This window comes from Peromyscus maniculatus, chromosome 5 (genome assembly GCF_049852395.1).
Source record: "Peromyscus maniculatus bairdii isolate BWxNUB_F1_BW_parent chromosome 5, HU_Pman_BW_mat_3.1, whole genome shotgun sequence".
NCBI lineage: Eukaryota > Metazoa > Chordata > Mammalia > Rodentia > Cricetidae > Peromyscus > Peromyscus maniculatus.
In genome coordinates, this window is record NC_134856.1 from 118,781,311 (window position 1) to 118,804,932 (window position 23,622).

General features: G+C 42.5%; 1 protein-coding gene across 15 annotated transcripts in view; it reads right to left on the reverse strand.

The window, feature by feature from the left end:
- Positions 1–4,388: 4,388 nt before the first annotated feature.
- Positions 4,389–23,622, reverse strand: part of Cage1 (cancer antigen 1) — a 41,684-nt gene continuing 22,450 nt past the window's right edge. For 7 of the 15 annotated variants that reach the window (XM_076573190.1, XM_076573195.1, XM_076573196.1 and 4 more), the window contains 7 exons: positions 22,942–23,052; positions 21,556–21,636; positions 20,895–21,002; positions 16,210–16,314; positions 15,264–15,334; positions 9,331–9,399; positions 7,432–7,559 (listed from right to left, as the gene is read on the reverse strand). In XM_076573190.1, the coding sequence (XP_076429305.1) occupies positions 7,475–7,559; positions 9,331–9,399; positions 15,264–15,334; positions 16,210–16,314; positions 20,895–21,002; positions 21,556–21,636; positions 22,942–23,052 (630 nt within the window). In that variant the 3' untranslated portion in view covers positions 7,432–7,474. Of the gene's footprint in view, positions 6,493–7,431; positions 7,560–8,703; positions 8,759–9,330; positions 9,400–15,263; positions 15,335–16,209; positions 16,315–20,894; positions 21,003–21,555; positions 21,637–22,941; positions 23,053–23,622 lie in introns of those variants that run through there. The other 8 variants (XM_076573193.1, XM_076573198.1, XM_076573192.1 and 5 more) reach the window with 4 other exon arrangements.

Genomic DNA, 23,622 nt, shown 5'->3' on the forward strand with positions numbered 1-23,622 from the left:
GACACCTTGTCACAAAACAAAGCAGGTAGAAAGGGGAACACACAGATAGGAAGATCTACCCCCATCCTCTACAATAAACAATGAGAGTTCTGGAGTTTTATTCTTTTAAATTTTACTGTGTGTGTGTGTGTGTGTGTGTGTGTGTGTGTGTGTGTGTGTGTGTGTGTGTGTTTGCCGGTGCACGGATGAGGAGGCAGTCAGAGGACAACTGGGAATTGATTTTTCTCCTGCCCCTTTTATGTGGGTTTTGGACTTGAACTCTGGTCCTTAGGCTTGAATCACAGCCATCTCCCAGGCTCAGTCTGGGATTTTTTTTTTTTTAATGTAACAAACCCAGACTTAGAAATCATCTAGCATTTCTGCTGTTTCCATTCCAGAAGTCCTGGCTTCTGGTTTATTTCTGGCAACTTCAGCTGGCCCGTGTGAAATAAACTCATCAGAACCTCCAGACAAAATCCTTTGTGGGGATTTTCTTAGTTATTTTTCTGTTGTTGTCAAGAGACACCATGGCCAAAGCAATGTATAAAAGAAAGCATTTAGTTTGTAGGCTTGTTTATGATTTGAGGATGCGTTCATAACCATCACATCAGGGAGAATGGGAGCAGTCGGGCATGTTGCTAGTGCAGTAGCTGAGAGCTTAGTGTTGTGCCAAAAAGGACCAGGCAGAGAGGTAATTCCAATGGTGTGCAGTTTGAAACCTCAAAGCCTACCCTCAGTGACACACCTCCTCCAACAAGGCCACACCTACTCCTTACCAAGCAGTTCCACCAACTAGGACGAAACATTGGCCTATGGGGGCCAGTCTCATTCAAATCACTGTAGAGGCTAAGCAGCCACCAGGATGTCTGGAGCCTCTGAGCCACAGAGGGAATAAACAAACTTCCCTAGCAATTGTTGATGACTGGAGTGGAAGTCACAGCTTACATCAAAACTTACAAACCTCAACAGGTGCAGGCCGGTTGAAACGTTAAAGGACCAGAAGTACTCACCACCTGAAGTCAGACCTGGGAAGGGGACAGAGTCAGTGAGGCCCTCAGAGCAGTAACAGTGCATGTGTGACTTCACCTCAGTTACAGTCCCTGTCAGTTTCTTGTGCCAGGAGAGAGCACCAGGACATGCTTGTTGAAACAACCACAAAAACTGGTGGTCTGAATAAGGACGGCTTCCACAGGCTCACATATTTAAATGCTTCGTCATCTAAGCATGGTGCTATGGAAGAAGGAGGATTAGGAAGTGTGGCCTTGCATGGCAGGCCCTGTTCTCTGTCTGTCTGTCTGTCTGTCTGTCTCTCTCTGTCTCTCCCCCCTCTCCCCGCTCTCTTTCCCTGCTGCCTGTGGGTCAGGATGTAGAACTCTCAGCTACTTCTCCAGCACCGTTCTGCCTGTGTACAGCCATGGCCCCTGCCACGGTGATAATGGACTAAGCCTCTGAAACTGTGAGCCAGCCCCCAATGAAAAGTTTTATGAGTTGCCTTGGTCATGGAGTCTCTTCCCAGCAACAGTACAGTGACTAAAACAGTGACCTTTTCCACCTCAGCCACTCAGAGCAGGTCTGAACCGATACCCATGACACAAAAGGGCCTTTTTAAAATTTGTTTTTGTTGTTGGTTTTTGAGACAGTGTTTCTCTCTGCTGTCCTCAAAACAGGCCTTGAAGTGGAGGTGAAGGATTAGTCCATCCAGTGGAGAACCCAGTATAGTCTCTGCCACATCAAGACAGTGAAGTGGGAGGCAGCTTCAGGGGAGCCCCTCTGCTGCTGCATGGCTCCCTGCAGTAGTAGCTGCTGCAGCAGTGCCAGCACTGGTGACCATTGTTGAGCACTGTTAGGTAATTAGCTGTGAAAGGTGCAGCAGAAACCAGTTTGTGTGCTCAGAGGTGACTGGTATGTAATGACCTCAGGGAACATAAAACATGGAAACGGGAGAGAAAAAGACCAGCATATACAGCCATTTAATTATCTAAAAAGCAGAAGTGAGTGTTTCAGGGAGTCTTGAGCCAAGCCAGCTTTCCCTCAGTGCCCACCAGAAAAGTTCCCCTTTGTTGGTTGTAGTATTTATTAAAGTCCCATCTACTAATTTAAGCCTTCCCTAATATCCCCTCTCATGTCTCCCTGTCCCCTCCCAACTTCTGACCTACCTTTTGGGAGGTGCCTGTTTTCCAGGAAGATGAGGCATCCAGGATAATCACACTGGTACAATTCCGACAGGTCCACAGGTGATTCTCTGCTTTGGTCGTTTGACTCCTTTATAATATGTGGGAGCAGAAAATCACTTCCCTTGATACTGAAGTTTGCCTCAGCATTGCTCAAGCCTCATGAGCCCTGGTTTGTTCTCTGCATTCTCCAGGTGACTGCTTGTCCTTCAGAACCTCACTCATCTGGCATCTCCTCCACTTACCCTGATCTGCCTTAAAATTACAGCCCTTGGACTGGAGAGACGGCTCAGTGGTTAAGAGAGCTGTTTTCCAGATGACCCACATTTGGTTCCTAGCACCCATAATTACAGCCTTCCTGCCCCCCTCTCTCTCAGGTCCCCCATGTTCACTTCATAGCATTTGTTATCTTCTTATATAATCCTTAGCTCTTGGGTCTCCTGTCCATGAATACACCCTAACACGGTGATATAAAACAGTCTGATACCAGGGAACTTGGTTTTGTTTTGAAACAGGGCTTTCTTGTACAGCCCAGGCTCGCCTTCAGCTTTGGACCCTGCCTCAGCTTCCTGGGGGCTAGTACTACAGGTGTGGGCCAACATGCCCAGCTTGTAAAGAAGTCATTGAACTAATGAGATACGGTTTTGTTATAGTTACATCTTTCCTCCTCAAATTTGTAATCCACTTGGAGGTCTAATAAAATATCAATCAAAACAGTTGTGTTTATTGTTTGTGAACAAATACTTAAGTGTTATTCTATGTATCAAGGAGGAGAAAAGAATTAAACCTTCTATTGTATACTCTCAGAGGGAACAAAAATCAATGGGGAAAGAGAATGGAAAGCAAGGCTGTCCTGGCCAGTGACTCAGTTAGCAGGAGGGCCTCTTTTCCTTCCCCAGCCCACACTTCAAAAAGAACATGAGCAGTCCTGCCAGCGGATTGACCACAAAACACACCACTTCACCTGCCTCTCTCCCCCAAGGCTCTGCCTTCCTTTCTCTTACAGTAAAATGTTTATAGGCCAGTCAGAAGCCAGTCATCATTTGTGGTTTAGATCCTGTCACCCGTGTTAAATATGATTCTAGAACATTCCTCTCGACACCACCGTAACTGCCTTTCAGTGCATCACTCCCATCAACATACACTACCCTCTGCTGTCACCTCTCAAACTGACGACGGCTCATATCCCTATCAGTGAGACTTCACTCTCATTTTGCAATTTTCTTCTCAGTATAGTGCAGCTTGGATTTTAAATTCTCCACTAAAACTTGATAGACCCGGTAACACTCATGTAAAGCCAAACCCCACCCTGGCGCTCATTTTTCTCGACCCTGTGGCTCCTCTGCAGGACTACTAAATAACAATACGAAGCCCCCCGACAATGGATTCACAGCCTCGGGAGTGTCAGCCCTACCTGCTTTGGTTCTGTTTGAGGGCCCACAGGACACTCCCTTCAGCAGAATGGGAAGGAAGGCCCTGGGAAGAGTGCTGTTAGGAGACAAGGGTGAAGTGCAAGACATCCTGGACAGAACTGGGCCAATGGCAGTGGAGATAAGAGGATGGGATGGGGGACAGGCAGAAATAGCCTGGGCAGGCTAGAATGAGATTCAGTGAGACTAGGAGAGGGAGGGGGATGGGCAGAGGGCACAGTCTGTAGAGAGCTATGCCGCTGTAAAGAAGCACCACCCTAGAGAGAGGACAGAAGGACACCTGTTAAGTCCATGACCCTCCTCTTGTGGTTGCTGTGATAAAATAGCCTGACAAAAGCAACTGAGGGGAGAAAGTTCTAGATTACAGCCCATCATTTGGGGGAATTCAGAGACAGCTGGTCACATTGCATCCACAGGCAAGAAACAGAGCAAACATGCTTTTATGTTCATCTCTCTCTCCTTTTCGTTCAGTCTAGGACCCAATCCACAAAATGGTTCCATCCGGTTCAGGGTGGGTCCTCCCCACTCAACTAAATGAGCAAACTATTTCACAAGCTTGCTCACAGGCCAACTGATGTAGACAGCCCCTCATTGAGCCTTCCAGGGGATCCCAGATCCTGCCTAGTTGACAACAGAGACCCCAGAAAGAGTACTGCCTAATTTATACAATTATGGGACTCAAGTTCAGGAGGCTGAGGGATGTCCACTCTTTAAAAAAAAATAGAGGACCAGCCTCCAGCAGCACAGGGCTCAAGGGGGATCCACAGAGTCGGCGAACTAGGACAAACAGACACACATGAGGCGGTTTCTGAGGGCCAAAGCTTGGTTGGTCATTTTATTATTCTTATTGTTTCCTTCTGTCTATCTCCTAACTTTCCTTCTACATCTTTCCTGGTGTTTTCCTTTTCTCATTCTTGATGTTTTCCTTCTAACTGACTTAATTTTTTCCTCTCACAGCTTATATACCCCAGCAAAATCTTTCAAGCAATATAAAAATTACAATGTGGTTACATTCTGTTTTTCCAGTGGATGATTATAATGAATACAGGTTAAAAAAAAAAACATGTTTTCCATTTCTCTTACATGATTAAAACAAAGTCATTCCAAGAACCCATGTACATTCACATCTAAGTAACTTGCTACAGAACAGAGTATGAGCAAGCAGGGTATTTTTATCAGCCAGTTCTTTTACTAGCGAGCTGCATATTGTGGTTACAAAGAAAAAAAAATCAATCACTTTATTGCTATCTTGAGAGGTAATCTTATAAAGAGTCTTAAAAGAAGCACAAACTTAAACTTTTATATATGAAGGTATATATGAGCCAGATGATTTACATATGGCCTCTGAAAGTGTGCATGGAATGAACAGACATGCTTGCTTGGTTATTGAAAGAGCCATCACATCAGTTCCCAGCATGCAGGGTAAATGGAAATAAAAGCATGCTTCTGAGACCGCTGCCACTTAACCCAGCCAGCTAAGATAATAAACTAAGAACCCATCTGGCAGGGCCTGATGGCACAGCCTTGTAATCACAGATACTCAAAAGACCTAGGCAGGTGGATCACAAATCCAAGGACTGCCTGAGCAGCTATAGAGAGATCCTGTCTCAGATAATTATTCAGTGGTAGAGCTCTCACATGGCACGCATGAGACCCAGCACCAAGTAAGTAAGTAAATAAATAACATGTCTGAGGGCTGCCTATGTAGCTCAGTGATAGAGTAGTGGTCTATATTAAATCTGAATTTTTTCTCTCTGTACCCCTTCCAAGTCTCCCCATCATTCTGTCTGTTATTCCCTTTGGAGACTAAATCCAAATTTAATTTACCACTCAGCAGGCCCTCGTAAATGCTAAGACACATCATGTCATATGATCTGAAATGCTAAAACATCAAGATTCCAAGACTTGAACCCAAGCCTTAGGATTCATGTTGAGGGCTCTTTTTGCCATTTCTATTGTCTCTTGTTCTATAGTTTAACAGACTGCACTAAGTGCCATTAAAGTCAGATAAACTGGGTGAGATGACTGACCATCCTGGACCCACAAGTCAGGTTTGAAACCCAAGCTCTTCCAGTGGCGAGAGATAAGGGTGATCATGAAGAACAAGAAATGCCAATCTAGAAAACTTAAACTTGGTCCCAAGAGCTCTTGGAGGGACTTGGAGTGGGGAAGTGATGTGGAACATGCTCTTTTGAAATACCCCCTTAGTAATGACACATAGAGGAGGTGGATCGAGGTGACAGCAGAATCCAGAAGACAGCAAAGCTACTTTTTCAGGCAAGAGAAACTGTGCCTGAGAACTAAAACCGTGACCGTGGACATAAAGTACATGGTAGTTTGAATGTAATTGGCCCCCATAATCTCATAGGGAATGTGGCACTATTAGCAGTTATGGCTTTGTTAGAATGGGTATGGCCTGGTTAGAGGACGTGTGTCACTGTGGGGGTGGGTTTTGATGTTTCTATGCTCAGGATACTGCCAAGTGTCTCAGTCAACTTCCTGCTGCCTGTAAGATGTAGGACTCTCAGCTACTCCTCCAGCACTACATCTGCCTGCACGCCACCATGTTCCCTGTCAGGATGATAAAGGACTAAACCTCTGAAACTGTAAGCTGCCATGTCAACTAAACGTTTTTCCTTTGTAAGAGTTACTATGGTCATGGTGTCTCTTCCCAGCAGTAAAAACCCTAACCAAGACATAACTTAAGTCAGGGTTTCTGCAGAGTCGTGCTTTTGGACAGCCTGGGCTGGCTTTCCTTCACTTGTTTCATCCCTTCAGTGTGAAGACTCCAGACTTAGCTGTCTTTGTAATAGTTACCTTCCAGAACATTCGATTTTCCTAGAGGATCCTTGGATTATAAGGAAGGGTTCTTCTTATGCTTGGGTGGCTTCACAGCTCTCATGCTCACCTTGCTGAAAGGAGACACCACTATGGCTGCAGCTCTCTTAACTGGTCATAAGTGATGTTCCATGTTTTCATATGATTTAAAAAATATTCTGATTTTTATCATTTTCCCCTTTTTCCATTAAAATAAATTAGTTGAATTGCTGAGCATGTCAATCTCAACTGACCCAGAGCTGTCTGAGTGGGTCTCCTTTTCCCCTTGCACCTTACCTGTCCAGAGCCCTGCAAGCTCTTAAGCCTGTCATCCACCCAGCCATGTTATGTGACCTGCCTCCCCAAAGATAGTAGTTGTCTGAACCCCTAGGAGAGGTTCTGGTGAACCACCTTGTCCAACTGTTCCACGGCTCCAGCAAACACCACATTTTCTGCTTCTGAGTTCAGATAGGCCCTGCCTTACAGAGTTCTCCAGCAAAGACAGACGTGGTGACAGCTTGCCTCAGTCAGCGTGTCTTTCAGAACCAGTCACGCACTCCACACAAACTCGCACTTGCACCTGACTGACTGACTTTGTGAGAGGAAACAATGTCCACCAGCAGAGCATGTTGGTCAACAGCTGTTGTTGGGGATTTGACAAAGGGGTGGAATGGGGTGAAGGCAAACCTGGAGGTGGGAAACCAAGCAGGACAGAACGTCCACAGGTCACATGTTTGGTGTGCAAGCGCGGGGACCTGATTCATACTCCTAGCCTACATTTTAAAATAGCCGGCACAGCGCTGCATGCTTGCAGTCTTGGCACTGTGGAGATGGAGGCAGGAGGATTCCTGGGGCTCCCCGGCCAACCAGCCTACCCTATTTGGTAAGTTCTAGACCAATGAGAGACCCTGTGTCCTAAAACAACATGCATGACTCCTGGGAAGGGACACCCAAGCTTGTCCTCCACCTTAGATACTCAAGTGCGTGCGGGGGCACGTGCACATGCACACACACGTGCACACAATACAAATAAATTAACTTCAGGAATTGAGTATTTAATCATGTATTACAGTCAGTTCACACGGAAATAGAACATTCTTTACAGTGTCCATCAAGATGACCTATTAAGGTCATGGACTTTGGATGATTTTCTAATCTTGGTCTGTAAGAAAGAAAGAATATGATGTAAAAATGGGGAGAGAAGACTAAAATAGTGAATATGGCTTTAAAAAAATCATTATTTTGGCATATTTGCCTATCACTTTCAAGAAGTTGTCCTTTAGGATCAAACTATGAGACCCTAAAAAGACAAAACTTTCAACACATAGTGTGTGGACCATCTTCAATGTGGCCCATCCTCAATGTGGTCCATCTGTATTGTGGACTATCCTTAATGCATGTGAAATAAATACTGGGCCACAGTCTCATTATATTTAATAGGGTCCTAATTTACTTACATCAAGATTTAGCTTTGAAATGAAAACCTACAAAAATCTCCTTGCAAGTGAAGAACTAGGAGCAAAAAAATAGACATCGGGGTGAGGGCTGGAGAGTGGGGATGGCTCAGTGACAGAGAGCATTTGCAGGGACAGAGTTTGGTTCCCAGCACTCCTGTTAGGTGGCTCACAACAGCTCCTAACTCCAGCTCCAGGGAGTGCAAAGCCTCCGTGGTCACCTGCACTCATGTGTACATATCCACACACACACATAGACATACGTAAAATAAAAATGTATTTTAAAAAGTTAGACATCTGGGATTGTTTTTTTAACCCCAAAGTTCTGCTCTTTCCACTGCCAGAGACAACTGAGCAAAATCAGCACCGTGATTTTGAGAAGAAGCAGAGGAAGTCTCAAGCTACACTGAAGGGTACACTGAGGTCAGAGGTCAGTCAAGACTTCAGAGCTCATCATGGCTGAAGCCTGCAGGGCTCTGGAGTTTTCACCCAGGACTTAGCAGCTGGGGGTGCCTTGTGACCTCTTTCCCTGATTTCAAAGTCAATAAATCCATGCAAATATGCCTCGCATTCAATGTAAAAAATAGCTATGTGATAAGTAAGCAAATGTCTCAATGGGTAAATGTATAAAATTATATGGAAAATATTTTTAAATAATTCTAGAAAAAATACCATAGTATGTTGCTACAACTCAGAGAAAATCCATGCTGTTTTGGAAATCAAAATTCCTGAGCAGAATTAAACTAGTGTTTGCAAAGTGATCATATAAAATAACTTATTTTTTTTTCTCTAAATCTCCAGTTTTGGTATATGTACTGCTGAAGATAGGACCCAACTGCGTACTTACAGTTGACCTAAAAGATCGCGTACATATCCTGCTGCACGGGGCTACATGACTGAGACTGTTCTAAAATTACAGATTAAGAGTTCATGTTAGTGAAGGGAGTCAGTTGATAAACACGTAGAAGGCAATAAACACCTCAGCTCATAACCCCAGCAGTCTTTTGCTTAGAGCTTCTGTGAGGGCAGGCAGCCTGGCCTTCTTATTCAGGCTCTACAAAAACTTGATTGTAACTTGGTAGGTGGAACATGCCTGAAATCTCAAAACTTGGGAGCACTTAGTGGAAGGATTTTGTATTGTAATCTGTGCTGCATAGCAAAAAAATAGCTCAAAAAACAATCAACCAGATATAAGACCATCTCAAAATAATATAAAAAACAAAACCTGTGTTTAACATAGTATCTTGCTAAACTTTGCAGGCTAGCTTCCAGAATAGCTGGGGGTTTTAGATATGTGCCACTGGGCAAGGCCTACAAGAAAACTTTGATCATGCAACTATTTTATGCTAGAAAAATATGAAATACTTCATATTTATCTTTTAATCTTAAATAAAATATAAGGGGAGGAAATTTTTTAAATGTATTATTTACTATATATATTTTAAAGATATTATTTTTTAAAAAGGAAGGGAAGCTTACCTTGACCTTCTGGCTTTCTCTTTGGGCATTCTAATTAAATCTTCCAAATGTCTATTTCTCTCTTCCAAACTGAGGGAAGAAACAATTGCATTTTTACACAAAAATGGACTTTTCAAGATGAATATTTTGTAACTTCTCTGGAGGCTGTCTCAGTCACTGTCCTATTGCTGTGAAGACACACCATGACCATGGCAACTCTTACAAAGGTAAGCATTTAATTGGGGGCTGGCTTACAGTTTTAGAGGGTTGGTCCACTATCATCATGGCAGGAAGCAGGCAGGCATGGCACTGGAGCAGTAGATGAGAGCTTTACATCCTGATCCACAGGCAGCAGGCAGAGGGAGACAGACACTGGACCTGGTATGGGCTTTTGAAACCTCTAAGCCCACCCCCAGTGACACACTTTCTCCAACAAGGCCATACCTCCCAATCCTTCCTAAACAGTTCCACTAACTGAGGATCAAGCATTCGAACATATGAGGCTACAGGAGAAAAGCTCATTCTCATTTAAACCACCAGAGACTATGAGTCAATACTGTAAGGATTATGAGCTAAGATTGTTATCTATAATAAAGCTACCCTATTAAATATTTTATGATGGGGGCGAGAGGAGGGAGGAGAGGGGGATCTGTGGCTGGTGTGTAAAATGAATAAAATTTTTCTTAATTATAAAAATTTTTTAATAATAATAAAAAATTATTTTATGATCAGATTTTTCTCATAACTAACATTAAATCCAAAGCTAATCATACACCATCTGTCCATCTCAAAATACAGGAATCTGGATCTTTTCTTGGCAATTCAGAACACTTGGTCAATTTTTCCCTTTATAGGTTCCAGGGCTAAAGATAAGAATAGATAATGACAAATGTCATTTAGATTTGTTTGTTTGCACAGAGGGTCAGTGTAATGTAGCCCTGGAGTGTGTTAACAGGGTTCCTTATCTGGAGCTGCTTTACCACAGGAAAATGTGTGATAGTGTCCTGCATGGTCACAGCATTCTGTTGGCCTGTTAGATAGAGATTTTCCTGTTTTTATGCATTTAGAAAGAGAGAGAGAGAGTTCCAAGCAAAAGACATTTACAATCTCAAATATATTCTTTAGGACATATAGTAAAGACACTAAAAAAGTTAAAAACAAACAGTTAAAAAAAAAAAAGCCAGCTCATCTACAAAGGCAAACACAGCACATTAAACGTCTCAAACCAGGAAAGAATGGAATTAGACAAAGACTCACACAGCACATCAAACCTCTCAAAGGAAACCCTAAAATCCAGTAAAGAATGGAATGGTATATTTCAAGTCCTAAAAGCCAATAACTTCCAAATAAGATTGTTGTGTCCCACAAAATTGTCTTTCAGAACAGTAGAGAAATTTGATTATTTTAAGACAAACAAACAACATCAGGGCTGCTAAGCCAACACTGAAGGATGCTTATGTGAACCCTGAATATAGAGGAGGAAGAGTGTGGACCAAGGAACACAGGGAAGAATACTCTTCTTGAAAAATAGATGAACAAGGGAGAACTAAGAAAGAATACAAAGTGCATGATACAATAAACCCACAAATCCCTAATATGAATAGAAGAGAGAGAACAGAACAAGTAATAATCCAATTAACCAGGAAAACAACCAATCAAATTACAGGAATCAGCACAGCACTCTCAATAATAACCCTAAGTGTAAGTGGTTTTAACTGTCCAATTAACCAATTAAAAAAAAAAAAAAAAAAAAAAAAAAAAAACACGGGCCTGGCGGTGGTGGCGCACGCCTTTAATCCCAGCACTCGGGAGGCAGAGGCAGGCAGATCTCTGTGAGTTCAAGGCTAGCCTGGGCTACCAAATGAGTTCCAGGAAAGGCGCAAAGCTACACAAGAGAAACCCTGTCTCGGAAAAAACAAAACAAACAAACAAACAAAAAACCCACTGACTAACCTGGGCAGTGGTGGTACACTCTAATCTCAGCACTCAGAAGGCAGAGGCAGGTGGATCTCTGTGAGTTCAAGGCCAGCCAGGTCTACAGAGCAAGTTCCAGGATTGCAGAGAGAGACTCTGTCTTGAAAAACACAAAAACAAAAACAAAAACAAAACAAAGCAAAAAACTAAAACCAAACCAAAATAACAACAACAACAAAAAGACACTAACTAGCTGATTGGACTAAAAAGCAAGATCCAAATTCTTTTGTCTCTAGGAAAGGCATCTCACTGGCAAACAGTTACAGACTGGAAGTGAAAGATGCAAGTCAGTGTGCCAAGTAAATGAAAGTTGCTACAAGCTGCAGGAAAATGCAACGGAATTCAGCTACTATCACAAAAGCTACTACTTGGAAAAGTCAAGGACTTCTCCAAAGGTCAAGCCATGGCTTAAGAAGTCATGTTGATTATATATATATATATATATATTTGCTGGTTCCTAAAATGTGCTTCCAAGACCTCCTAACAGTGTATTTATCTAAAATGCCTATCAAGGCCAAACAAAACAACACCTGTCTCCTAGGTCAGGCAGATAGCTTTATTTCTTGTGCAATTTAGGGTGAGACCCTCCTTTCTTATACAACCTTACTAGTAGATCCCTAACTTCTTACCTAACCACTTCTCAGAATGCAGACTGAGCACACAGATCCCCTTTTTCATACACTAACGGTCATTAGCACTCAGGTGACCTCCTCTTTGACCACTCCCATTTTGGATTGTAAAAGAAAGCCTGGTGGTCACTGCCTGAGGAAAATGCTTACCTGCCTTTATGACCCCGCTCGACCAGGGGATTGCTATTGCTTGGGTCTATAACTGGATTGCTGGGAGACTTAGGAGGAACGTGGAGAACTTAGAGACAGAGAACAGAGAGGGATAAGGAGGATTTTGACCAGAAAGAACGTGTGGACGAGATGGAAGATGAGGAAGAGTCAGATGGAGAAGTACTAGCTGGGTAAGAACAAGATGAAAAGGACCTGGATGAGGCAGAATTAAGACGAGAGAATTAAGATAGAACTTAGAGCAGTAGATAAATATAGAGAGAAATAAGGCAGGAAAGGAGAACAGAACTGAAGCTGTGTAAACAGGATGTTATCCCAGAGGAATTAAAGTGAATGGACTAAAGAGCTCTGTGTGCTGAGATTCTATTTCCCGAATATAGTCCTCACTGTTCATAGTTCTCTCTCCTGAGCCCCTGGGATGTATAATATTAAGGCTGGTCCCTCTAATATTATACAAGAGAAAGTCAAAACTAAGCTGGCAGAGCTCAAAGAAGAGATGGTGGGAAGAACGTCAGTGAGATGGCTCAGTGGACAGAAGTTCTTACCACACAAGCCTCAACCTGAGCTGGATCCCCAGAACCCACCATGGAAGGAGATAATTGACTTCCACACACACAGGCACAGGCAGGCCTGTGCACATACATGAGCACAAACTAAACAATCTCCAAGAAAACGAAAACCCAAACAAATGTTAAGGACGTAAAGCAGATGTGTTTCCCTGGGTTAGGTCCTCCTCATTTTGTACCCTTAGAATGATGACTGCCATTTAGTAACCCCACTTAGTTGTTAGAACATTTCCTTTTTCTTTTTCAATGATTTATTTATTTTTATTTTGCGTACATTGTACACTGCTGTTCTGCCTGAATCTATGTCTGTGTAAGGGTGTCAAATCCCCTGGAACTGGAATTACAAACAGTTGTGAGCGGCCATGTGGGTGCTGGGAATTGAACCCGGGTCCTTTGAAAGAGCAGCCAGTGCTTTTCGCCTTGGAGTCATCTCTCCGGCCCTAGAACATTTTCTATACCTGAATTTCTTCCTCTCCTAACATTAATAATCATTTTTGGAAAGTAATGAGAACGCAGAATGAGCTCTGTATTTACACTGTATCATAGAAACAATTTAAGGGATTCTTGTATTCCCTCTCCCTAACTCAGACCTGATATAATCCCCAACACCCCAAACTTCTAGCCACCCTGTCCTTTTATAACTCTAGATGTTCAAGTTGGATTTGGAATGGGAATGAAACGATTGGCTCTAGGCCCCTATCTGTTGATCTTTGTTTTCTGGATTCTTGTCTTCAGCTTCTCCATTCACAATCAACCATGTTAAGCCTTGACTACAGGGCTCATGGGCTAGGCCCCTCCCTTCTTGGGAAGGGTGTGAAAGGCCTGAGTGAGTACAGGGCACACTCTGGGTTGTTTCTAGGAAGTTTTGTTGTTTAGGATTGCAAAAATAACTGTTTGCTTCCTTTTGTTGTTGTTGTTTGTTTGTTTGTTTGTTTTTCCTTTTTTTTTTTTTTCTTTCTTTTCTTTTTGAGACAGGATTTCTCGGGTTGCTCTGGATGTACTGGAACTCCATCTGCAGACCAGGTTGGCCTTGAACTCAAAGATCCGCAGGCCTCCCAAGTGCTGGGATTAAAAACGCACCACCGCTCTGGGCTGCAGATGATTCTTGAAGTGTAAGGTGAGGCAGCCCCACCTGGAGAAGGCTGGCTCACACCTCTGCCCCTGGAAGGTCCATGCCCCGTGTACTGCAGCAGTGCCAAGGGCAGTTCGTAGGAGCTGGCACGTTTGCCCACAGCTGTCCCCACCACAGCGGTGAGGTTTCTCACCTGTGTGGGTTTGCAAGCATGTCTTGAGATGCCTAGGATGCTGTTCTTTCCCTCTCCCCACTCTGGTTAGGGGGCTTCTGGAGCGGTAAGGCTTCTCACCTGTGTGTGTTTGCAAGCATGCCTTGAGATGCCTAGGGTGCTGTTCTTTCCCACTCCCCACTCTGTTAGGGGGCTTCTGGCAGTGTCATGAGCAAGGGGCTCATTCATGGTGGGGGAGCTCCGGAGCGGGTGATGCCCTTGCAGGGGTAGCTGTGGGATGGTACTCTGGGGTAACAGCCAGTAGTTCCTCTCCACCCTGTGGAATTATTCCCGCTATGAAGCCGTAGCTGCAAGGGGAAGTCTTGTGCGCCGCTCCCCGTGGCTGAGCTGTGGTCCAGCTTCACACTGGGCCCATTGGGGCCCGCCAACCATGCAAAAGGACACTGTAATGCTTAATTCTGGGGCACAGCGTGGCCTTTGGCAAGGCTGATGACCCACTGACCGCCATGTTCGCTATCGGGGCTCTCAGCTACTCAGCACCAAGTTGCCCCTCAACCGCCCAGGAGCTGCTGAGTGGTGGCTCTCTGGAGGAGGGGCCGTGGGGGTGGTGCCGACAAGCCCCTGTCTGCAGGAGGAACAACTTCGGACCCTGCAGGCATGGGGCACTGGCAGGGTGGTACTCCACCTGGAAGAGGAGGATGGAGCTGAGGCTGGTGGGGACCATTGATTGCTGACGGGATAGGCAGTTGGAGAGAATCAAGTCTTTGAACTCCTGGGTCTCCTTCGGGGTGGGCGGCCTGGTCATCACTAGCTCTCTCTCCAGGGCTGGGACAACAGTGGCTTCTTGTGAGGGAGCTCTTCCTGTGACTGGTAGAGGTAAGGTGAGGTGGGGTGGGGTGGGGTGGGTTAGGGTGTGTGTGTGTGAGGGGCGTGTCAGTGAGAACACGGGGCGACAGCGCCTCACTCGTGGCCTAACAGCGAGGTTTCAAAAAATAAGAAACAAAACCCAAGACCAGAAGTCCCAAGTTGCTCGAGATTCTTCTTCTTCGGATTAAATATAAACTGTTGTGGTGCCTTTTTAGGAAGTTCGTTTGTATATCAAAATTCTCAGAAAAGCTGTATCTCTTGAAAGCAGCAGCCAGGCAAGCCCCAGGTCACACGCCGGGCTGCGCCCTTGGACCAGCAGCGTCCCCCACGAGTAATAATGCAGCTTATTCCGAATCCGGCCGGGGACAAGGTTTTAGCCCATCCTAAATACACACCCTTGTTTTTCTATTTCTAAGAGTCAGAGAAAAAGATCTTAGAAGCCAGAGAATGAAATAAAACATCAGTAAATATTCACAAAATTTAAAAAATTAGTTTTATTAACTTACTGTGCAATCTGAGAATGGGATATCTCAAGTCTTTGGTCAGCACATTTGATAATTTCTTCATATGACGTTACCTTGAGAAAACAGGTATTTTTTAAAATAAATATAAGCATTTGTATTTAATTTTGATTACTTTCTCCTTTTTAAAAAAATCTTTACAAGTTGAAGTTTAATTATTTGAGTACAATAAATGAAAATCTTACAGCAGACAAAAACATCCTTTTCTATTTTGATCTTAGGAACATGAGTAACCATAGAGTTAGGCCCACTCATCAGGCTGGAGATGTGGGTCCCAGAAACTAGACAACTCCAGTGAGGGCCCTGTCATCTCCCAGTCTCCCACACAATGGTACCAACGATACAGGAGTCAACTAAGGATTACAGCCTATTTGATTAAAGTTAATGCAGCCCCCCCCCCTTTTTTTTTTGAGTAAACTAGAAACCAAGCGTGGATGGCCCATGCCTGTAATTTTAGCACTGAGGCAGTAGAATGTAAGATTCCGAGGCAAGCCTGGGCTACATGTGGAGAAAGTCTCAAAAAGACCAAAATGAAAACAAAAAGGAAATTTAAACACTAAGTTGGCAAGATACTTAATTACCTTGAAGGTAAAGTAGCAAAACCAAGACTTTAAAGTGCCTGGCACAAGGTTCTTGGCCACTTTCCAGCTATCCCACTAATGAGGGCATTGAATGTGCATTACGAGGAAAAAGGGACCAGTATAAAGTGGCTTGGCAGACCTCAGATCCTTTTGGCTCTGGAGTTCCACTGGTTCTGATGTGATGTTTGTGTTGAATTTTATCATTGTTTGGTTTGCTTTTTATGCTGAGGACCAAACCCAGGGCACATGCTAGGCAGGCACTCTGCCAACTGAGCCACAGCCCCATCATTTTTTGATGCTTGGCATCATTTTTGAAGGTTTTGTTTGTTTTCCTGTCAGAGAACTTGTACCTTATTTATTAAGCTGCCTACATGTCTTCGGTACTTGTTATTCTCCTCCATGAGTCTGCTGTAGTGGTCTTCTTTGCTCTCCAGAAGGCCCCCCAGCTTTGTGATCTACGGAGAAACATCAGTGAAAATGTAACCTGGAAACCACCATGAAACAGGCATAAAAAATGAAAACAACCAGCTATATTTTAGTCCATATTCTCTGAAACAGAGTTCTACTAAAGTGAGTCGTGACACAGATCAGCTGGAGCTGGGGTTAGATTGCACACAGAACACACAAGCAAGGATTATGATGGACTTTCATTGATTCTGTTATTTTCCACTCTGAGACGGCTTTGGAAATAACCAAGCACCTGCTAGCACCTACGGACATCAATCACATCCAGCTGTCATTACTGTCCTTTTCCTAGATAACACGTGCAGAGACATGCTTGAGTGTGAGTCACAGCAGCGATGGGGTGATGAGGCACGGTCTGGGACACACTATCCCTTGCAAATGATGCTCATTTCTAAGTTTCAGCTTAATGTACTTCATGGTCCAGCCGATTGTCCAGTTTTCTCAAGAATATTATTGAAAATTAAAACAGGTTGGCAAGATGGCTTAGTGGGTAAAGGCACCTGCAGCCACAGCTGATGACCTGAGTACTGTCCCCAGACCCATGTGGAAAGGGAGAACCAACTCCTGCAAGTTGTCCTCTGACCTCCCTGTGTGCCATGGCACTTTCCATATCAATATGGTTACACACACACACACACACACACACACACACACACACACAAATCAATCAAATGTAATAAAAATTTTAAATAAAAAAATTACTTTTTTCTGAGAGAGGCATTTAGGGTTATCAGGAAAGCTTGTTAATATTTTTCTCTGAAAGTTACTTTAATTTTCAAAGAAATTATAGAAGAAAAACTACAGAAACCTTCCCATTAACTAGCAGTGCTAAGAGTGATTTTCAGCCTTCTCGCATTATTTATTTATTTATTTATCTATCTATCTATCTATCTATCTATCTATCTATCTATCTATCTATCTATCTACCTATCTATTCATTTTGGTTTTTCGAGACAGGGTTTCCCTGTATAGTTTTGGTGCCTGTCCTGGATCTCACTCTGGAGACCAGGCTGGCCTTAAATTCACAGAGATCCGCCTGACTCTGCCTCCCGAGTGCTGGAATTAAAGGCATGTCCTCCCTTATATTCCTTTCTCTGCCCAGCCATTATCACTTCCTGTCTCAACCTTCCTAGTGCTGGGATTAAAGGTGTGTGACTCCCAAGAGCTGGGATTAAAGGTGTGTGCCACCACTGCCTGACCTTTGTGGCTAACTCTGTGGCTGGCTCTGTCCTCTGATCTTCAGGCAAGCTTTATTAGAGTACAACAAAATATCACATTTCCCCTTTTTTGTCTAAAGTAATAAAAGAAGGTTATAACTAATATAAGAAAAACTATATACAATAAGTATAATAACTATATATAATATATACAGGGAATAATTACATTAACAATGTCCAGTCCATTAACATTTGACAGACTCAGAGAAAATACTCCATTATTTATCCTATTTTGTGAGTCCAAAATGTTGTACCTAATTAATTTTCTATCCTAATTTGTATTATCAACCCCAAACTGTCTTTTGATGTCTTTCAAACTTATATATTTTACATCTCTTTAGTGAGTTTCTTTCCTAAATTTGTCAACAAGGAAACTATAATCTTCAAACACTTCAAAAACCTACAGAATATGGCATTTAATATGTTTTAAGAACTTAGACTTTTCTGGACAGTGAGATACTTCTGCTCCTGGAAGCACCAATTACTTCAAAGAGGATGATGGGCATCGAAGAAACTTGTTATGGAGTTTGCTTACAGTGTGGAAAAGGCTAACCATTTGGGCAAGAAACTGCTCTTGCCTAGACTGCTTGACAATATGTTGTATAAACTGGATATGCAGGACCCATAGGAAGGTGACCACTGAACTTTGCTAAAAAAAAAAAAAAAAAAAGGCAGGATGGTCCTCTAGGTTTCTGCTTCACAGAAGAAACTGCCAGACATTCTGCAGGACACAGAGGAAAGCAACTGACAAACTTTAATATTAGGTGGAATAGTCCTTCAAATTTCCTGCTTCACTGAAAAATATGCCAGTGACTCTAGGCCAGTAGGCTGAAGATGGATGCCCCAATATTACAGAGGAACTTTGGGTGACTGTCCAGGCAGCTAGATGTCTCTGTCATTTCTAGAATTTTGGAAGTTGCTTACAATGCACTTCCTGTTTACTTAGGTATTATTATATCCTTCTGGGGTCTTTGATGGAGATGATGATTAGATAGTCACAGTTTTCCTTAGTTATGATAAAAGGTAAATTAGATATAAAACTTTAGAATCACAAAAATAGGATAGATGATAGAATATTTTCTTTAACTTTGCTAAAATACAAATAAACTAGATATTGTAACTGTAATTCTTGCTTGATAACTGTTTTGTTATATGTAATTTTACTATGTTAAATTTAAAACCTTTCTTTTTGATTAGACAGAAAAGAGGAATTGTTGTGGGATGGTCTTTCTGTATGCTATGAATATGTGTTGCTTCCATTGGTTAATAAATAAAGCTGCTTTGGCCTTTGGTAAGTCAGGATAAGAGCCAGGCAGGAAATCCAAACAGAGCTACAGAGAGAAGGGCGGAGTCAGGGTAGACGCCAATCTGCCTCCCAAGGAGCAACATGCCAACAGACTGGTAATGCCATGGCCACATGGCAAAAGATAGATTAATATAAGTGGGTTAATTTAAGACATTAGAGATAGCTAGCAATAAGCCTGAGCCATAGACCAAACATTTTGTAATTAATATTAAGCCTCTGAATGATTGTTTATAAGAACAGCTGCTGTCCAGGCAGGACCAGGCAAGACTGAGAAACTTGAGTCTACAGTGGCACAATGCAATAATCTAACACACATAATTTATAGTGATAAAATTAGGACGGTTCAGACTTCTATCTCCATAGACCTTTAAAAAAAACAAAAACCTTTGATTGTCAGGGCATGGTGGTGCATGCCTTTAATCCCTGCACTCAGGGAGGCTGAGGCAGGCATCTCTGAGTTCCATGCCAGCCTGATCTACAGAACAAGTTCCAAGACAACCAGGGCTACACAGAGAAACCCTGTCCCAAAACAAACAAACAAACAAACAAACAAAAAAGAATCTTTGATTATCATGTGACAGTGATACATATTTATGCAGCTGAATGAATGGAAAAGGAAGATATTATAGAAAATGAAATAAATCAGGCCCAGGAAGTTAAAATCACTGCATGTTCTGCTTGAAAGATAAATGCTTTTAAACAGTTAAAGTGAGTGTGTAGTAGTGATATCTAGAGGATGGGAAGAACAGAGGAGAAGACAGGATGGCAGGGAGTTGGATAACAGGTAATAAGATCCAGTGTTCACAGGAACATGTGCCATATTCTACAAATAATCAGGAGGGAAGTGGCCAAAACTCCAAACACAAAGTCCTGGTAAGAAGGAAGAGATTTATTTGATTAATGCACATTGTATATGTATATTAAAATATAGTGTGAAAAAAAGAAAAATATTATACTGTACTATACTAATTCAGTTTTTTAATTGTTCTGTAACTGTCTAGACACCAAAATCATGTTTTCATTTCCTCCTGTTTTCTTGCATTCTCTTTATGTGCCACCTGAGGTAAACTCAGAGTTATTTCCAACCGCAGTCATTGAATGCAGCCATTATAGTATATATAATAGCCATTATATATACACAAAAGCTAAGTGTGCTTGACCCACAGTGGAAAGAAGCACATATTTTGGAGAGCTGTGCGTGGTGTGTATCTGTAAGCTCAGAACTTCAGAAGCTGAGCTGGGATATTGTGAGATGAAGGCTGTAAATGATGGGCTGGAGAGATGGCTCAGCAGTTAAGAGTATTTTTGCTGCTCTTTCAGAGGATTCAAGTTTGGTACCCCACACCCATATCAGGCAGCTCGTAACCAACTAGAACTCCAGCTCCAGGTGATCTGACACCCTCTTCTCACCTCTGGATGTACATACACACACAAATAAATAACATTTTAAAAAATAAATACATGAAAATAATAAAAGGAGGGATAAAAAAGCTAGTGGTAGAATGCTTATCTAGCATGAGGTGAGCCTTGGGTTTGATGCCTAGAATTAGGGAAAATAAAAGCATGTTTATCTTTTGGCTTCTGCATTTTGAAAGACATAAATCTTATTAGTCTAAACACAAATCAAGTTGAACAATATTTAAATTTTTATAATTATTTTTAAAAATTCCTTTTTATTTTTATTTTATGTGTATGGATGTTTTGTTTGCACATGTCTGTATATTGCTTGCATGCCTGGTACCTGGAGAAGTAAGAAGAGGGTACTGGATCTCTTGGAACTGGATTTATAGACAGCTGTGAGCTACCTTGTAAGTGCTGGGAATTGAACCTGGGTCCTCTGGAATTACAGCTTAACCACTGAGCCACTTTTCCAGACTGATATGTACAATTTTAAAACATGAAAATACTTCCATACTTTTGTTGGTAATATTGCCATAATGCCAGTGTGACTACTTTAATGAGCAATGCTTTGGAGGTTGATAACTTCTTAAAATGTAGTGGATAGTAATAGGCGTAAAAAGGGCCATAAGGCATTGGTCTGTCTTACCAAGAAATCAAGCTCCTCATTTAGATTGTGGTATTTATCCAGTTTGACTGCCAGTAACACAGGTGCATCTCTGGCATTCCTGGCTTCTTCCGAATCAATATCTGTGACCTGAGATTAAATATGTTTGCACACATTATAGTAATTACATACTCCTATTATTTTACAGTATCATTTTAACTTGAGAATCAAAGAAAGGGGACTGGAGAGATGGCTCAGCAGTTAAGAGAATTTGCTAATCTTTCAGAGTTCCTAGGTTCAGTTCCCAACACCACATGATGGCCTCGAAAACATCTGTAATTCCAGCTGATGCCCTCTTCTGGCCTCCTCAGGCACTGCATACACTTGGTGCATCTGCAGGCAGGCAAAACACACATAATTTTCTTTTTTTAAGGCTCAAAGATTGAGAGGATTGAGTGACATGAGACTGGATTCATAGAAATATAGAATTTGCTGAGTGGTCGTGGCACACACCTTTAATCCCAGCACTTGGGAGGCAGAGGCAGGCAGATCTCTGTGAATTTGAGGCCAGCCTGGTCTACAGAATGAGTTCCTGGACAGCCAAGGCTACGTAAGAGCTAGACTTCATCAAATCTGCCAAGAGACCATAAATATCTGCAGTGCTTTAGCATGTTGAAGACAAAGCGCACCATGTTAAACTCACCTCAGTAGTGTGATCTGGAAGTGCTTTCTCATGAGCAATTAACTCTTTAAGAGTTGCAATTCTGTTTTTATGTTTCAATAACTAGAAAAAAAGTATTTTATGTTTTAGAGGAAAAGAAATAAAATTACCTACTAGAACATTTATGATGAAGTCATGCACCCATACAAAGTCCAGTCCTTAATGCCTAAATGATGTAAATGATTTTACCACTTCCCTGACCACCAGTTCCTACAGCAGACTCAAGACTGCTACGCTTAGAGAGACCAGCTAGCAAGTCACCTAGAGCCCTGAACTGTGTGAGGTTTCTATGGTCCTTGCTACAGATGACTCACGGGGCCAAACTCTGTTGTTCACAGCATGCTGTTTAGAGTGAACACTTGCTTGCTTTCTGGTGGATGGATCTTTGGTACATGATTTCCCCAATAAAAATTCTATGGGCAAGTGGTTTTACTGAACTCCCCTGGCACATGACCCTTCACCCTGTGATCACTAATTAGTGCTGGGGAAGTGCTCTGCATACTTTCGGGACTCCTGCAGGACCTCTGGGAACCTGTTTCCTTCTGATTCGGCCCTACTGTGCTTTTCCCTGGCTGCTTTTACCTGATAGCCTTTTGGTATGAGACATCATATAGCTAGGACTATAGCTGGATACTGAATCCTCTGTGATCCCTGGAGTTCACGGTGGAAGGCGACAACCAACTCCTAAATATTGTCTTCTGACCGCCACACATGCACCATGGCCCATGTGCACCCCCCAACATACATACATTATTAAGTACAATTACATTTACATTTTTGGAAAAGGCAATGGAGAAACTCTAGGTACTTCTACCCTGACCCTTCTTCCCAATGAAGAAACACAGGGTTTTGTTTTAAATGTGTCTAAGTGACAAAGTTTGAAGCCACTATAAGGAATGTCAAAACGAACTCTTTAGGAATCAGTAATGCCATGGGAAAATGAAAAAAAAATTTCTTTCATTTTTATTACACTTATTTAGTGTGTGTGTGTGTGTGTGTGTGTGTGTGTGTGTGTGTGCACGTGTGCGCGCGCCTGTGTCGCAGTCAGAGGAAAACTTCTGAGAGTTTGTTCTTTTCTTCTACCATGTGGGTTCCAGTGGTGGAATTCAAGTCACTGGGCATGGTGGCACATGTCCCTAGCAACTGAGCCTGTCATCAGCCCCTGTGAATAAAATTCCCAATGCAGATTTAATTTGTAAAGAAGTCAAATTTTGGCTAGTCTATCTACTTCTAAGAGGCATAATGAGCTAGTCTGGTCCCCAAGAACTTCTTAAACAAATCCGAAATTTTAGGAGCAACTGCTCTGTGATGTCTTAGCTATCTCTTCCCACTAAACGGAATCAGGTTTTAGAATAAAGAATACAGTACCTCTTTCTCTAAATCTCTCTTCCTAAGGTGAAAGCTCTTCAGTTTTTGCAGCATTACGTCATTAGCTTTCTGGCTTTCTTGGCAATGTTCAGCGTCAGGAATGACGGTATCCTAAGGGTAATGGTTTGAGAAACTAGTTTGAAATTTTTGCTCTGAAGCTAAAATGGAGAAGAAAAACCTCCTTTCAGATATAAGGGGCCAAAGGAGATAAATCATATTGAATCCATGCTTCAAATGCTCTTCATTATCTCAGAGTTAATATAAAAGCCTGCACGTGGATTCACACACGCACATACATTGCTATTAAGAGTGGGTAGTTGGGTAGTGAGTGCCCAGTGGTGGTGGTGCACACCCTTAACCCAGAATGGGAGGCAGAGGCAGGAGGATCTCTGTGAGTTCGAGCCCATCCTGGGTCTACAGAGCTAGTTTCAGAAAAGTCAGGGCTACAGAGAAACCCTGTTTCAAAAAACAAACAAACAAACAAAACCAACAACAAAAGGAGTAGGTAGCATATTTGCTTATCCTCATCTATAATAAATGCATGCTTATACATTCATAGTATATTGATCCTTAGCCTGGCAGTGTACATACTCAAACTTAAATAAATTGTTACCTCTGACACTAGAACAGCCAGACATTCTCAACAATATTGCAACTAGGTAGTTCAAGAGTAGCCAGGAT